This window comes from Lemur catta, chromosome 9 (genome assembly GCF_020740605.2).
Source record: "Lemur catta isolate mLemCat1 chromosome 9, mLemCat1.pri, whole genome shotgun sequence".
NCBI lineage: Eukaryota > Metazoa > Chordata > Mammalia > Primates > Lemuridae > Lemur > Lemur catta.
The window spans coordinates 65,423,052-65,440,626 of NC_059136.1; the positions used below are offsets into that span (position 1 = coordinate 65,423,052).

At 39.5% G+C, this 17,575-nt stretch overlaps 1 protein-coding gene across 7 annotated transcripts in view; it reads right to left on the reverse strand.

Annotated features, from left to right (window-relative positions):
* Positions 1–14,524: 14,524 nt before the first annotated feature.
* Positions 14,525–17,575, reverse strand: part of LOC123645194 (deubiquitinase OTUD6B) — a 119,902-nt gene continuing 116,851 nt past the window's right edge. For all 7 annotated transcript variants that reach the window (XM_045561816.1, XM_045561817.1, XM_045561819.1 and 4 more), the window contains one exon: positions 14,525–14,833. In XM_045561816.1, the coding sequence (XP_045417772.1) occupies positions 14,723–14,833 (111 nt within the window). In that variant the 3' untranslated portion in view covers positions 14,525–14,722. The remainder of the gene's footprint in view (positions 14,834–17,575) is intronic.

The following is a 17,575-nucleotide window of genomic DNA, read 5'->3' on the forward strand; positions in this document are numbered from 1 at the left end:
AACCAGTTGAAGGTAGAGGGCATATCAGCTTATCCATAGTCCAGAAAAATAAAGAATCCTACCACAAGAACATGCCTTTTATTCCTGGCAGCTGTAGGATGACCATCAGTTAAGTAGACCGAGACAGGGAAAATGGAATACAGTGGTTTTCCTGCTAATCTTAAATTCTTTTGAAGAAGCCTCTTTTGTTGATCATCTAATCAGAATGAAAATTCAACAGATAGATTCAAGAACATAGTAAAAGTAAAACCTACATAGCGAAAAATTTGGGAACCAAAGAATGTCAAGAGGAATATTTTTATGTGACGAGGTATACAGTAATACTATTATTATAATAGAGATGGAGAATGGCAATCTTGGAATCCACTACAAGAAAGTGATGATTAAACCATAGAAAATGATACTGAGAGAGTGAAATAAAGGATTAGAGATGGAAGTTCATCAAAGACAGAGGGAAAAAAGAAAGATGAAGCCCTTGAGAAGTATGGAATTTAGCCATTAGAAAGTTGTTGAGTGACCTTTGGGAGAGAAGTTTTACCACAGTAGTGGGTGCAGAAACCAGAGTGCAGTTGGTTGAAGAATGAGTGAGTAATAAGAAAATAGATGTTACTCATTCAAGGAGGACAACTAAATAGAATGCAGAAGAAGCTCAAGTTTTTTAAGGTAGAAATTTCTAATCATGTTTATAGATTAGGAAAAGACATGGCAGAGAGAAAAAGAGTGAAAATGGGCCAAGCATGACAATACCAGATGGAACAAGTTGGAAAGTGGCAAGAAGCAAAAAGATAAAGGCCACAGATTACAGGAGCATCTTTAAAAAAAAAAAGTGTCTATTTTTCAGACAGGAATGAAGGGGAAAATGCATAGAATGGAGAGAATCTGAGATAAAGAGGAAATAAATTGAGTTTTTGTTACACAGTCCCAAATTAATTGGAGTAATAGTGAAGGTAGCATTGCCAGATTTAGCAAATAAAAATACATGACACCTACTTAAACTTGAATTTTAAATACACAAGGAATATTTGCTTTTAGTATAGGTATGTCCCATGCAATATTTGGAACATGCTTACACAAAAAATAAATGTATTTGTTGTTTACCTAAAATTCACGGTTTGCAGGAGACATATGATAAAAGTCTTTTATCCGAAACACAAATTCGAATGGGCACCTTGTGTATATTGGTGCATGAACAGGACTGGAAATACCGTTCCAGAGTCTGGGTCATGTTCTCCCACCAGGCACCAGCTTGCTGTGGGATGGGGCCACATCTGTCTAGGAAAGGGCCGAAGGGACAGATGGGGTTTGAATTCCAGTTCTGCCACGGCTCGGCTTTGCCATCGTCAGCAGGTTTGACTGACAGAAAGATAAAACGAAATAATTGGCTGAAAGCACAAAGCACGAAGGCTGTCACAGAGTGAGCAGCTGATAACTATCAGCCATTGGTGTGGTCGTGAATGGCATTAGGAAAAGGCCCTTCTACCAGCAGTCGTTTGTTTTGTCCTACGCACATATAACTGCATATAGTAGATTGTATTGTCGGGACTATTTGTAATAATATTGACAATCGGTATTAGTTTGATTTTAGACTGGGAAATCAGACGTTCACATTTAAACTATAAACAGCACGTTTATAACAAACATAAACAATAGTGCTTCCTGTGTAACTTTTCCAAGGTTGGTGGCCCTTCCTACGCCGACTCTTGAAGCAACAGTGCCACCTAGTGGTCATGAAGTCAATAATGACCAATTAAGAACACCTGGATGAAAGTGGCCGGCTTTCTCAGCACAGAACCTACTGAATTTCTATCAGTGATCAATATTGATGGTAAGTAATATTTTATGTGACATATTACATCAACTCATCTCACTTGGCCCCATTAAAATGTGTGCACTCCACCAACATGCCTTCGCTTAACTCCACCTGGCAGACTTTGTGAAAGAAACACTCCTGCTGCCCAGGAGGTTTTAATTATGTAATTACTCAAATAGTTTGGGACGTCTCATAGTTTCTTCTAACTCTATTATTCCCCGAAAACTTTGGCAGGAGGGGAGGGTGAAGTGAGCAGAGCTGGAAATATGAAGCCTTGAGGCTTTCTCAATTGCCAGCTTCAATTTTTTTTTTTTCATTCTATTTAGGTTAGAGGTTTCTATTTTCTTTCTCAGGCAGTCAAGAGGATCTATGCTTTTCTTTTGGAAAAGAAAAGACATTTCCCAAAATCCAAATTAAGATTTACCTATTTGATTACCAACTTTGTCTCTGTATTAATTGGGGACCAGTGTCTTTTCCAGATATATTATGTAGCTTCAGCCCTGAGGGCTTCTTAAAGAAATGAGAGATTTATACCTTATAAAGTTATGCATGTAAGTAAAAGTTTCAAAAAAAATAGCAAATAGGGAAGTTTTTGTTTGCTTCCAGAAATGTCAAGAGAAATTAAGAATCCCAAGTAGCCTTTGGGGGAGATTTCACTCTGACCCCATTTAATCTATTTCTTATGTGAGAATATTATAGAATCCCAAACTAGAATCCCATGGCCTAGTGGTCAGAAGATGGTTAAATTAAGTAAACTTGGCGTTCAAACTGGTAATACATCAACTCAGATATGGCTCAAGAGTTATTAATCAATGACTGTTACAAGTATTTCCTGAGTTTGTTTGTGAGAAACATATATATTGCAGACATTGGTAAGAAATCAGTCCTTTTAAAGAACCAAACTTTTTTCAGATATATTTTTAAAATCCCCAATGATTTTCAATTACTGAATATTTCTGTGGCTCCCAGACCTTTTACAGATTTTTCCTCCCCCTAGCTCCCCTTCACCCAAAATCTTTCATAAATATTTCATAGCTGACACTGTTTCACAATGTCCCTAGACTGGTGGGAATTCTGATTTTCTCTCTTTTTTTTTTTTTTCTGACAGGAATGAGTAAAGACATGAACATGGATAATTTATTAGAATCTGCATGCCATGGTCCTTCAAGTCAGTCCCAAACATGAGTGAGAATGTGTCTCCGGTAATATTTCTTTCCATCCCCTCTAGCTCTCCCTTTCCTCTTGCTGCTTATTTTTGGGACTTTAGGGCCTAAGCCCTCAATGACCAGAGCTAGACAGCTTAGATACAGTTCTATCCTGCAGAAGTCCCAGGCACTTAATCCCCTAAGGAGCTCCAACTCCTACACACCTGGGAAATTTGCAGAGCATTAATGATCAGTCCTATCAGAAAAGCTAAATTTGAAGAAACAGGAGATACGGTGCAGTCCTCTTCAACTCATTTAAGAGTCAGATGAGGAAAAGAATGATATGCTCCTCCCTGAGTGGACTTCTCAGCTGAATATGTCTGAGCAAATCAAGAAGCAACACAAAGACTGTATAACAATAATAACATGTGTACTCATTGAATGAGAAGATTGTTTCTAATCACAATCATTTCCCATCTGAAAAAATATATAAGGTTCTGATTCAGTTTTGGCTGTTTCAGAGCACCAAATATTTCAATGTTTAATTTCTCAATTCCCTCATGAGACTTGAGAATGGACCAGGTATTTTATGAAGCTGGAAAAAAAAGGCAAAGACAGGTGCCCTTCACTGCCAAGTCTCTTGGCAGCACTTTCATAACAAAAACAGAAGAGCCACCCAATTTTAATGCATGCAAGAACAATGACTATGTGTCATTGCTTTAGTAATGGTTTAATGGTTAGGCTACTCGGCTTTTTTTTTAGATATATACTTTTTGGGGGGGGACAGAGTCTTGCTTTGTTGCCCAGGCTAGAGTGAGTGCTGTGGCGTCAGCCTAGCTCACAGCAACCTCAAACTCCTCGGCTTAAGCGATCCTCCTGCCTCAGCCTCCCAAGTAGCTGGGACTACAGGCATGCGCCACCATGCCCAGCTAATTTTTCAGTTGGCCAGACAATTTCTTTCTATTTTTAGTAGAGACGGGGTCTCAGTCTTGCTCAGGCTGGTCTTGAACTCCTGACCTGGAGCGAGCCACCTGCCTCAGCCTCCCAGAGTGCTAGGATTACAGGCGTGAGCCACTGTACCTGGTCTGGCTATTTGGCTTTTTAAGAAATCTAGGAGAGTTTCCTAATGCACAAACCAATTAATGAAGGTTTTTTTTTTTTTTTGCGGGGGGTGGGGGTCACCCTGAAAATAATAGGTTCAACATTTGAAGTAAAAATCAAAAAGAAAAGTTTGTGATATGGCCAACAGACTTGCTTAAAGTCAATTTAGTTATAGAGCTAGTGAGATCCAAAATATATTCCTGACCAACATTCCACACACAGAGGGATGGTGGTCATGCTTTAAAGAGCAAGAAAAAAAAACAGATATCAGCACTTTCAGAGAATTGAAGTTTATAGCAGTCAAAGAGAAATTAAACTATGTGAAACATGAAAATGATTTCAAGATTCACAGCAAACTGGCATTAAATCCTTTCTTCTTATGGACTCAGTCTTCTAAATCTGCCATCAGATCCATTAGGAATAAGCAGATGTTTCTGAAAACCTGAATTTAAAATATCATCCTTAAGAGTATTGGAGAAGAGAAGAGCTAAAGAACAGAGAGAATAGGTGCATGAGGGTGGAAGGCTGGCAGCCAGTAACTGCAGTGAAGTGTCTAAAAAGTAGCATATGTGTAGCAACAAGGAAGTTGAAAAGATTATTGTAGGAATTCTGGCTCTCTGGAAGACTGAGCAAAGCATAGGCACTTTGAAAATGAAACACACTGAACTAAACAGGGAGCTGAGAGTGTTAGGATTTGCCACTGACACAGTGTGGTTTGGGGCAAGTTGCTTTACCTTTCCAGGTTTCAGGAACATATTTGTCTGAAAAGTGAGATGACTTCAGGTTCCATGCCGCTATCACACATTTTCTAAAGGGCAAACTATTTGCCGTCCTTTCACACCATCTCCTCGGTGGCCAACTTCCTCCCTCCTTTTTATCCTCATGTTTCCTCTTCTCCCCTTCTGGGCTCATCCTGCTTTGCATTATTGCAAGGACCAATCTGATAAATCTTAACTAGGCTGAAATAAATTATCTTCTCTTTGAGGGATTCTTCTTCATCAGAGTCTCACAAGGATACCAAAAAAGCACAATCTAAATACAATAAGGCAAGACCCTGGAAGCATCTTTCAAACCCAGGGCATTCTCCACCAACTTGGAAGTGTTCCCAACATACCCCAACTCTCCCCATGAACGTGAAGCAGAATGCTTGGCCAGAATTGTCAAGGCTTAATTTGTCAGTAATCACCAGCTTTCAGAAATGCATCGCCTTTCTTGGAATCACAGAACCAAAAGGAGCCCCATGAGATCACTTCGTTCAATCATCTATATTCTCTAAATGCTTTTTCCCTAGAAAAATCAACATTTTGTTTAGATTGAAGCTTCACAGAGGCATATTATAAGCCTGCTAGGCATAGGCAGTGCCTGATTCTTTTCTACAATACTTATAGCCTTATGGATGTTCTGTCAACAAACACTAGCTCCACAAAATAGGCCAGTTTAGGATGTCTGGCAACATCATCACTAGTTCTCCCCTCCTTGTCACCTACTCAAGCATTCTGACACTTTAATTTCCCTAAATCAAGCCACCATGATTTCCTTTGATGCTTTCGAAATTCAGTAGGACATGTTCAACCAAAAGAACTGATAATGGGACTTGTGTCCTAGAAAATCTATTGGTACTAAGAAAATGGGAATGTCTTAAAATATATAGTACAGTATAGTGGAAAAGTACTTTTCTAACAATAATCCCTTTCATGAAAAGAGAAGTTGGGAATCAATAATAAAATACCTGGAGTGTATTTCCTAACAGATTCTCTCAGTTTCTCTAAATACCTCTCTAAAAACATAATGTTTCAGAATGCTGGTTCATAATACAGACTCTTATAATGAAGAAGAATACAAATAACATATTGTGAACAGATTCATTTGGTTAGAAATAAATAATCTCCCAAAATGTTTAGATTGAAAGAGTTTAGTTAAATGGATATTTCTTTCAGGAAGGTTATACTTTATTTTTTACGTATGTACTTTTAAAACACATTCAGAGAAAAAAAATTAACTTCAGATCAATTTTGTTTTTCTTAACAAGTAATTCTGGTCCTAAAAGGACTTGTCATCTTGGAAATCTTGGGTCATTTTTGTTATATTACACACTAAAAATAATTATATCCCATAATAGATGAAGATTATATATACCTACTTTTCTAAAAGATGACACAAAGGCCCAGCACTATGACTAGGAAGTTTTTATTAGATCAGAAGAAGGGTATGGTAGTAATGCCAGACGCTTTTCTCACCTCCAGTTCCTGCCTAGCAGTGGGAAGGAATCAAAATAAAGAAGAAAGACAATGCACATGCATGTGTGTGTGTGTGTATGTGCATACACACAGTGGTCCCCAACACTTTTGGCACCAGAGACCTGTTTCATGAAAGACAATTTTTCCACAGACTGGGGCCAGGGAGGGAGGGGATGGTTTTGGGATGATTCAAGAACATTACATTTATTGTGCATTTTATTTCTATTATTATTACATTGTCATATACAATGAAATAATTATACAACTCACCATAATGCAGAATCAGCAGGAGCCCTGAGCTTGTTTTCCTGCAGCTAGACAGTCTCATCTGGGGGTGATGGGAGACAGTTGCTTTCTTATGGTCTCTGTGTAGTCAAACCTCTCTGCTAATGATAATGTGTATTTGCAGCCACTCCCCAGAACTAACATCACCACCTCAGCTCCACTTCAGATCATCAGGCATTAGATTCTCATAAGGAGCACGCAACCTAGATCCCTCACATGTGCAGTTTACAGCAGGCTTCGCACTCCTATGAGAATCTAGTGCCGCCCCTGATCTGACAGGAGGCAGAGCTCAGGCAGTGATGTGAGCAATAGGGAAGGGCTGTAAATACAGATGAAGCTTCACTTCCTTGCCTGCGCTCACCTCCTGTTGTGTGGCCCGGTTCCTAATAGGCCACGGACCAGGACCAGTCCACGGCCAGGGGTTGGGGACCGCAGCATAAACACACACACACATTTCCTTGTGTCGTACAGTACTTGCCTCTTGTCTGGAAATCAGGAACTTCACAGCTACCTACTGACTCCATCTTTTCTCTTACAGTTTTAGGGTTTAAAATAATCCACCTTAAACTGCAAATGGGAACACAGTGATTCAAAGTGCCAGAGTCTTAATTCTTCAGGGGATAAGAAACTAAAAAAGAAACAAAAACAAACAAAAGGTTTTTCATCCCAGACACAGCCAGACCTTATTAGGTGGCATCCTTCCAAAGTGCTTCCTCTGACTTTGAACCAGGCTCCGCATGTGCCTTTGGCCTTCTCCCCATTAATGCAGCTTTCTGTACATGTCCCTGGATCTTTGCCCTCTGAGACTATAATGTGTAAAGAAAAGAGTCGATTGTTTACTTGTTGGAATCCCATCCAGAGCTAGGACTTAGATTTGTAGGAGAACAGCAAGAAAAGTATCACAGTTTTGTTTCTTTGAAACCATAGTCATCAGCTGATATAAGGATATAATTCATTCATCAGAATCCGTGCTTTTGATCATATTTTTCTTTCCAGTGGCCTGCTGAGTGTCTTCAGTTAATTTCCAACTAGTATCCTTCATTTCCCAAGTCTAAAATCAAATTCTTCATTTCCCACCAAATCCAACCTCTCTTTCTGAATCCCTTACCTTGCTACAAGGCGCCACGTTCTTACAGATACCCAGATAAGGCACAGATAAGAGAAAGCTTAGTGATGTCTATGTCTCCGCCTTCTTCTTTGCTTTTTGATGTTCAGTCAGCTCTGTCTCTAAAATAAAAGTCTCCTAAATTTATCTCTCATGTTCAATTCCCATTGCCATTAGCTCAACTCTCGTTTGTAGTATTTGTGCAGACTGTTACTATACACCCCATTTTCAAAATGCCCAATTTGTCTTTTTACTCCTTTCTTGTTGTCCCTTAATTCATCTTGCACACTGTTGCTGTTACCTTTGACCATTCCCTGCCTATGTAAGTAAAGCATAAGCTTCTAGAAATTTAAGGTCGTCCATGACATCAATTACAAGCATTGACTAAACATGTACTGTGGTGCCAAGCTGTGTGCTTTCCATGTATTAATCCATGCCATCCATCCAGTCCTCATAGTAACCTGTTTCTGTGATACAGGTAGTGAGGTTACTGACAGAGGTCCAGAGAGGTGAGGACACTTGCCTGCAGCCAACTGCGTAAGTAGAAGAGCATGAACAAAGTGTGCCAGGAACCAGCAGGAAGAAAGAAGAAAATGTTCCAATTAGAGGGAAGTGCATATGAGAGGCCCAGGTGGGAGCAGCATGGGAGCTTCGGGGCACTGAACGGATGATGGCTGGAGAGAAGTGAGCTTAACGAAAGAGTGGCAAGACGCGAGACCAGGCAAGAGGTAAGAAAAGCTAACTCATGCAGTGCCTATGAGGCATGTTAAGGAGTTTGGGCTTTGTCTAGAACTTAACTGGCAGCCAGTGAGTATTTCTATGTATGCTTTGGTTCAGAGCAGTTTATTCATAATAGACAAAAACTGGAAAAGGCTCAAGATGAAGAATGGGTAAACAAACTGTATTCCAGCTACATCATGGAATACTGTTCAGTAATAAAAAGGAGCAAACTCTTGATATGTGCAACAGCATGGATGAATCTTGAAACCATTATCCTGAGTGGGGAAAAAGCCTTACAGAAAAGAATACATATTGTAGGATTCCTCTTAGATGAAGTTCTAAAACAAGTAAAATCTATCAAGGAAAAAAATCAGAATAATGCTTACCTCTGGGGCGGGCAGGACTTTACTGGAAAGTAGAGTTGCCAGATGAAATACAGGATTTTCAGTAAATTTGGAATTTTCAGATAAATGTAGAATTTTGTTGAAATCACTATGCTCCATACAATATTGATGACATTAGCATACTAAAAATGTATTCATTGTTTTGCTGAAATTCAAATCGACTTGGGCATCCTATGTTTTTATTTATGAAATCCAGCAACCTTATAGCGAAGAGACAGGAGAGAACTTTAGGGGTCAGGGAGTGTGGTAATGTTCCATATCTTGATAAGGATTTGGAAATGCATTTGTGAAAGTCACATAAATTTGTGCCAATGGAGTAGGCATGTAAGAAAGAAAAGTATAGAACTCTACTCACTGATATGCAATATTAGAAGGGAAATATACTGATGTCCGCAACTAACTTCAAAATGCATCAAAAATACAATGGATTAATGACTGAATAAAGGGGTGAATAGATATATAATAAGGCAAACATAAAAAGTTACAGAATCTAGTTCATGGGCATGTGGGTATTCATTGTAAAATACTTCCAACTTTTCTGTGTGTATGAGAATTTTTATAATAAAATATTAAGTGAGTAAAAATCCCTGCCCTGCCCTCATGGAGTTTATATTATAGTGATGGAAGACAGACAATAAATAAAACTGGCAAGTAAAAATTACAGAGTGAAACACAAGATGAGGGATGGGAGAGACAGAAGGGAAGGGCTTTTGTGCAAGCTGGGCTGGGCCTCATGGTTTTAAACAGGGTAGCCAGGGGTGGATTTCCTGAAGGATGTGGAGCCATGAGCCTGAGGATCTGAGGGAAGAGTGGTCCACGCAGGGAACACAGGATGTTGAGGGTGAGGCTAGCGGGATTTGAGCAGCGAAGAGCTTGATCTGACTTATTGTAAAGGAATCCCTCTCTGTTCTTTGTGCTAGGAACAGCTAATGGTTCTCCAAGGCATTGTCCATTCTTAAGTTTAGATAATGTCTTCCCTATGAGACGTAGCAATAGATATTTGTTCAGCAATTATAAACATGAAAGGAAAATCACTCCGTGGAATATGGACATTTATTCTTTTAACTAGTACTTTCTTTTTCGAACCAATATTACTTACTTGACTGAGGCATTTTCATTCGTCAGTTTTAAAACATTTTCAATGCACTTTTTGTCCTCTATTTGGAAAGATAAAAGAATAAACTACATGTATCCCCTGATTTCTTCAGCCACAACAGAAAGAAATTACAGACTTGGGTTATATAAAGTGACCTGAGGCTTTAGTGGAGGCTATGATCCGGCTTCTCCATCCCCCAACACACTCGCCTTTTTCCTCTCTCCACATATTTATAAGAATAAAAGGCAGCGATTTCACATAAGGTGGGTCTTGTGCAGCTCCTGCCTCGTGCAGCCCTTGCCTCATGCTGTCTGTTTGTGACCCAGGACCCGGGCTTCACGCTGACCCACTCCCTCTACTTGGGTCTGCAGTGATGCTGACGAGCCCCAACTCTCTTCCTGAGTCCCAAACACTCACCAGATCTCTCAGCTGCCCTTGGATGGCCTGACTCTGTGAGCTGCTGGAGCCTGTGCCTTCCCCACCCCACCTTCTAAAGCAGCCTTGCTCTTCTAGTTTTTGTAGCTCATTCTCTCACCCACCCCTACACCCACGTTTCTATGCAGTGATGCCTATTAACCATCTTCACTCACTCCAACCATAAATCTACAACGGGGCACATGTCCCGGACTCCCTTCAACCTCAGGTGACTTCTCTGGCCCCTCAGAGGCCTCTAGTGGGGTGAGGACCTTTTAAAAGTCCCCTCACTCATCGTGGGGTGCTACAGCAGCTCTCTGAGTCTGAAATGCCTTTGGAGCTCAGGTCAGGAGGCTTCATGCTGTTTGGAGCCCTGTGGCCTGCAGAAGGCTCCCGAAGTACCAGTAGTGGGCTTGCAGATTAAGCTGCCCAGGGACTTTCTCAAAGCCAAGAGGCAAAAAAATTCTTTAGCAAAAGCAAGTGACTTCCAGCTATTTATTTTCTCACAGCTGCAGTCCAGAATATAACCTAGACAGCAAGGAACACGCAAAGACATATTTTATGAAGAAATACCAAGGAGACTTCCAAGTGTTATCCTGTAGATTTTAGAAGCTTTACCAAGTAAAAACATTAAGTCTTACCTTCATTTAAAACTTTCATAGTAATCTCCATTAATAAATATGTTAACATAAAGAAAATAATGTTTTTTAACATAAAAGTCCAAAGAAAGCAAATATTCTTAATGGTTTATTGCTTTGATTATAGAAACATAATACCAATGCTTTATAGACAGATCTAGCAACTTTTTCCTCACTGGATTCAACTAACAGCATTCTGGAAAGTTTTTATCCCTTTTTTCTTCTTCTGAGGCAAATCTGAGTTAAAAACAAAAATTCCAGAGAGCACCCACAGAAGAGACCAAAAGAGGAGAAAAATTGAATCTAGATAATTCACAGAAAATTAATGCTCCATTTGCTTCAACTTCACTAGAATAAATAAAGGTTGGTTGTAATCGTTAGAAAATAAAAATATTTTGCAGTGTCTCAGATCCCAACAGTAGCATTGCAGATGGATTGCAGATTGGCATGAAAATACTACACACTCACATGCACACACACACCCACGTGCACACACACACCCACATATATGTAGAGTAAGATTGATTACGTTTCTGATTTAATTAACCAATGATTCAGAATGTTGGGTGGCCCCAAAGCAGAAGCAGATGCATCCTTCCTCAGTCTGGTTCCCATGGTGATGCTTGATATGTGACCATGCGCGTGGTAACACTAAATTTCCTGACCTCAGAGTCATGATCTTTCTTAGCACATGTTCAGTCTGGACTTTTAGCCTTTCAAATACTCAACTGGTTCCTATTCCTTATTATCCATAGAGCTCATGTATTCCACTTGCTTCAGATCTCTGATCAAACATTACCTATCAGATCCAGACCACCCTATATAAAAAGTATTCCCTATGTTCCACATCCAATTTTACTTCTCTTCAAAGTATTTACCACCATGTCATCCATCTATTGGTCTCATGTCATCCGTCTCATGGTCTGCCTCCCTCCATTAGAAATTAAGCTTTATGAAAGCAAGAGCCTTGCCCATTTTGTTCATTGCTACATCCTTAGACCAGAGAACAGTGTCTGGTAAATAGTAGCCCCTCAGCAAATATTTGTCTAGTAAATGAATACACGGGAAAAGGAAAATTTGTGGATTAGAGATTCTGTTCTGGTTTAGATATGTTGAAATTGAGAAGCATGGAAACATGGGTTAAGCAGGGAGAAAGAGAGCGAGGAGATACCCTCCCAGGTGTGATAAATGAAGCTGAATGAAACTGGCGGGAGTAGATGATTCATTTGGTAAAGAAAACATGCTAAGAGGCCGGGTGGTGGCTCACGCCTGTAATCCTAGCCCTCTGGGAGACCGAGGCGGGTGGATTGCTCGAGGTCAGGAGTTCGAGACCAGCCTCAGCAAGAGCGAGACCTCGTCTCTACTAAAAAATAGAAAGAAATTATCTGGCCAACTAAAATATATATACAGAAAAAAATTAGCCGGGCATGGTGGCGCATGCCTGTAATCCCAGCTACTCAGGAGGCTGAGGCAGGAGGATCGCTTAAGCCCAGGAGTTTGAGGTTGCTGTGAGCTAGGCTGACGCCATGGCACTCACTCTAGCCCAGGCAACAGAGCGAGACTCTGTCTCAAAAAAAAAAAAAAGAAAAGAAAAGAAAAGAAAACGTGCTAAGAGAGAAGAAAATGGAAATGAGTAGAGAATCCCATAGAACTCCTGTTTTTGAGAGCAAGGCAGGGAAAAGAATGCAATTAAAGGGATGAGGAAAAGGAATGACCCTAGGCAAACAGTTCCCAGAGGCAGGAGATGTTCAGTCGAGCCCAAACCCAAATGGAGCACCAGCCGGATGAGGAGCAGGGAGGCTGAGGAGGAGGCACTGATGGCCTTTGAAAGGCCAGTTGCCACAGGAGGGTGGGGCAAAAACCAGGCTGCAAGACCTTGAAATAAGAAGGACAGAGAGAGAAAGGTGAAAGTTAGGAGTCAACATTTTCATTCGTGTCGCCTGAGATGGGTAAATGGATAAAATTTCTTCCCTGGGACCAAGTTGACACATAAATTGTGGTTGAGATCATGCGATAAAAACAGTAAACAAAACACTTTTTCAATAGCAACAGTATAAAATGTTTTCCCTAATCAAAATCAACTTTCTGAGCAGTTTTCCCTCAATAAACCTATGTAGTTTGTTCCTGTAACTCATTTTTAATGCGCTCCTATGTCTTTCATTTGTATTTTTTTTTTTTTGTTTAAAATGCATTCTTGGTTAATGGAGCCTTTAGAAAGTTACCTTGAGGCCTCATCGCTGTCTTGGGGGAGGGGGAGCCTGACCCTTGTTCTGTAGAGTTGAGGGCCTCTTCGCTGTGCTCCATTGATTTAGCTTCCCAGTTATGCCAGAGGCAGCTCTGATGCATAAAGAAATATACCCTGAGTTGAACTCAAAAGGCCTAGCTTAGAGAGTAACATGGTCATAAATATATACAGAAGATGAGACTCCACTCTACTTTCCACAAAAAAGACCACCGAGCAGTTACACGAAAAAATATATTTCTAGAGGTGTCTAAATATAAAATTATGATTAAATTTCTAGCTTTTCTGAACACATAGCAATTTTATCTGTCTACCCTGTGATTCTACAGCATGAAAAGAAATCACCTGGAGGATTTGTTAAAATAGAGATTGCGGGACCACACTCCCAGAGTTTCTGGTTCAGTATTTCTGGGGTAAGACCAGATAATTTGCATTTCTAACAAGTTCTCGAGTGATGTGGGTGGTGCTCAACAGAAAGAACCTCACTTTCAAGAACCACTGGTCTATGCAAAGTATATTATATATTTCCATAACTTCTTGTCCTAACTTGCTGTTGTCCCTCAAATAAAATGAGCCACATTCTCATTTCAGCATTACTACCATGGCTTCTGTCAGTTTCTCTTGTGAAAATTTTTTTAAAAAAATTGAAATGTTAAAAACAGTAATAGGCCGGGCATAGTGGCTCACGCCTGTAATCCTAGCACTCTGGGAGGCTGAGGCGGGTGGATGGCTCCAGGTCAGTAGTTCGAGACCAGCCTGAGCAAGAGCGACACTCCATCTCTACTAAAAATAGAAAGAAATTATATGTACAACTAAAAATATATATAGAAAAAAATTAGCCAGGGATGGTGGTGCATGCCTGTAGTCCCAGCTACTCAGGAGGCTGAGGCAGGAGGATTGCTTGAGCCCAGGAGTTTGAGGTTGCAGTGAGCTAGGCTGACACCATGACACTCTAGCCTGGGGAACAGAGTGAGACTCTGTCTCAAAAAAAAAAAAAAAAAAACAGTGACAAAATGATGTGAAGAGTTACCAAACCAGAGTTTCCAGGTTTCTAAGCATTTTTAAGTAGAAGGAAGGTCAATAGATATTAGTGGTTCAAATGAAATCATACAAATGTAATACAACTACCTAGCACTAAAAAGTGATTCTCTTTCAATTGCAAAACATTGATAAAATAAATACTTTTCCCAATCAAAGACTCTGAATACTTATCTAGAAAAGGAGGGTGACAGTCATAAAATGACAGGAAATAATAACACCCACTTGCCACACAGATCTTTATTATTCCATTTTTTATTATGTTTTTAAACCAAAGGAAAAACGGCACACCTAGAATATAAACAAGCTAAAGGTAGATTCTAGTACTTAAACTGGAAACTTTATAATTGGATTATTTTTATTCCTTTGAGTAATGTGTGGACAAAGAGAACGAGAACAGTATGGTATCATAAATAGGGTCTAACTGACTGTGTACAGAGCTGACGTGGCAAGTTGAGTGACATTCTCAATGAGCAGCTCACCTGTCCTACTCCTGAGCAATTGCAAAGAGGTTACAGTCACGATGAATAAAACATTTGTGACAACACGTGAATGTTTGGAGAGGTACCCACTGTAGATTTCTGCTTATCTTCCAGTTCTAAAAAGTAAGGATTAAAAATAAAATTAAGGCAGTGCTTAATAAATATTTTGGATTACAATAAATATTTGCTTTCTCAGAGGGTTCAGAACACTGATTTCTAAAGAACACCCTATTCTATTTATGCTTGATTTGTTCTTTTCCCACACACAAATAGACAAACTTAACTAGCTAAGAAAGGTATACTGAACACTAAACAAAATTCAAATGATATTAGATTATATGTACACTGGGGAAAAGAATCCCTATTCAATAAATGATGCTGGAAAAATTAGCTAACCACACATAGAAGACTGAAACAGGATCCACACCTCTCACCACTCACAAAAATCAACTCACAATGGATAACAGACTTAAATCTAAAGCATTAAACTATAAGAATTCTAGAAGAAGAGTTTGGAAAAACTCTTCTAGATATTGGCCTAGGCAAAGAATTTATTAAGAAGATCCGAAAGGCAATCACAGCAACAACAAAAATAAATAATTAGGACCTGATTAAATTAAAAGACTTCAACACAGCCGAGAAAACAATCAATAAAATGGGAGAAAATATTTGCATGCTATACATCTGATAAAGTGCCAATAACCAGAATCTACAAAGGACTCAAGTGAATCAGCAGAAAAATAACAAACAACCCCATTAAAAAGTAGGAAAAAGACATGAACAGAAGCTTTTCAAAAGAAGATAGACTAATGGCCAATAAAACATATGAAAAAATGCTCAACATCTGTAATCATCAGGAAAATGCAAATCAAAACCATAATAAGATATCACTTAACTTCAGTGAGATTGACTTTTGTCAAAAAGTCCCAAAACCAAAACAACAGATATTGGCATGGATGTGGAGAGAAAAGAACACTTATATACTGTTGGTGAGACTGCAAACTAGTTTAACCTCTATGGAAAGTAGTAAGTATGGAGATACCTCAGAGAACTAAAAGTAGACCTACCATTTGATCCAGCAATTCCACTACTGGGTATTTACCCAAAGGAAAAAAAGACATTCTATAAAAAAGACACCTGCATTGCATTGTGTATAGCAGGACAATTCACAATTTCAAAGATGTGGAAACAACCCAAGTGCCCATCAATACATGATTAATAAAATGGTTTAATGGATTAATAAAATGTGGTATATGTATAATATGGAGTACTACTCAGCCATAAAAAGGTGACCTAATACCTTTTGTATCAACCTGAATGGAACTGGAGACCATCCTCCTCAGTGAAGTATTGCAAGAATGGAAAACCAACACCACATGTACTCACTATTAAATTGGAACTAAATGATCAACACTCATTTATACATGTGGTAGTAACATTCAATAGAAATCAAGCAGGTGGGAGGAGGTGGAGGGAATGGGTAACTTCACACCTAACAGGTACAGTGCGTGCTATCTGGGTGATGGACCCACTTATAACTTTGACTCAAGCTGTGCAAAAGTAATTCATGTAACCAAAATGTTTGTACCTCTGTAATATTCTGAAATAAAAATAAAATAAAATAAAAAGATTATATGTACTTTTATCCAAACATATTATCACAGAGTCTAACCATAAAGTGTTTGGGATAAAGGTGAAAAGTGGAACAGAATCTGCATTATTTAATTGATCAATCAGCAAATATTTACTAAACTTCCCAATGGACATCTGGGTTTTGCCTGTCCAGCAGCCATTTCCCTTGGAAATCAATCTTCCTAACATTCTTTGTTCATTGTCCACATGTTCATTAAGATCTTCACTGGCTGAGTCTCAGGCAAGTTGTCCAATACATGACTTAAGTTTTTGTACTTCAAGTATCGCTGATCTTACTTCTCAGTGCACAAAATAGGCAGTTAAAACCCTGTTGGACAATTTAGTGTACACATCCTAACCACTTATGTTTGAAATAATGGCAAGCACAAAAGCTTACCATTTGTATGCTTTGTAATCACATTCTGAAGTCAACACAACTCTCAGTGAGAGAATCCAAAACAGAGTCACACAGCTAGTAGTGTAATTGGTTGGTAATGCTACTTAGTTTTACTGTGAAAGCATTTGGCCAACATCATCACAACACACCATGAGAGATTTAATTACTGTTCTGTTCACTCTTCCACGAAAGAACTTTGAGATCCCATTTAAAGGTTCAAACAGGTAAGCACGGTTTTCAGTCCACCCTTGAGAGAGTAACATTCTTCCAACTCTGGCAATAGATCAGCAGGAGGGAGCCAAGGTCGTTGGTCATGTCACCTTCACGTCCACCTCCAGCAGTGACTGTGAGGCACTGAGAGGACACGTGGCCCTATCCTAACCATAAAACATTGCAGATGAAGGTGAAAAATGGTACAGAATATCTACAAACCTGACTTATTTCCTACAAAAATGTTTAGTTGATCAATCAGCAAACATTTATTGAACTCCCCAGGGGGCATCTCAATTTTGCCTGTCCAGCATCCATTGCCCATTCTGCTGGCACAAAAGCCTACTTTTCTCTTTGGTGAGTCACCTCCCTTCAAATCTCAGTGCATATATTGGTGGAGAAAGAGGGCAACTGATTTCACTCCCTAGTTTAAGATACCACCATGTAACTCAGGCCCAGCCAATGACCCGACTACCTCCCTCTGACAACAGTGATCAGTTTGGGGTAAGCACATAGTGCAGGATAGTCAGGAAAGCCAATGAGCATCAGCCCCAGGACTTTCTCTGGATCTTCTTTTCCTCTGCTCCCCAAAGGCACAATTTAGGAGGCTCTGGCCTAA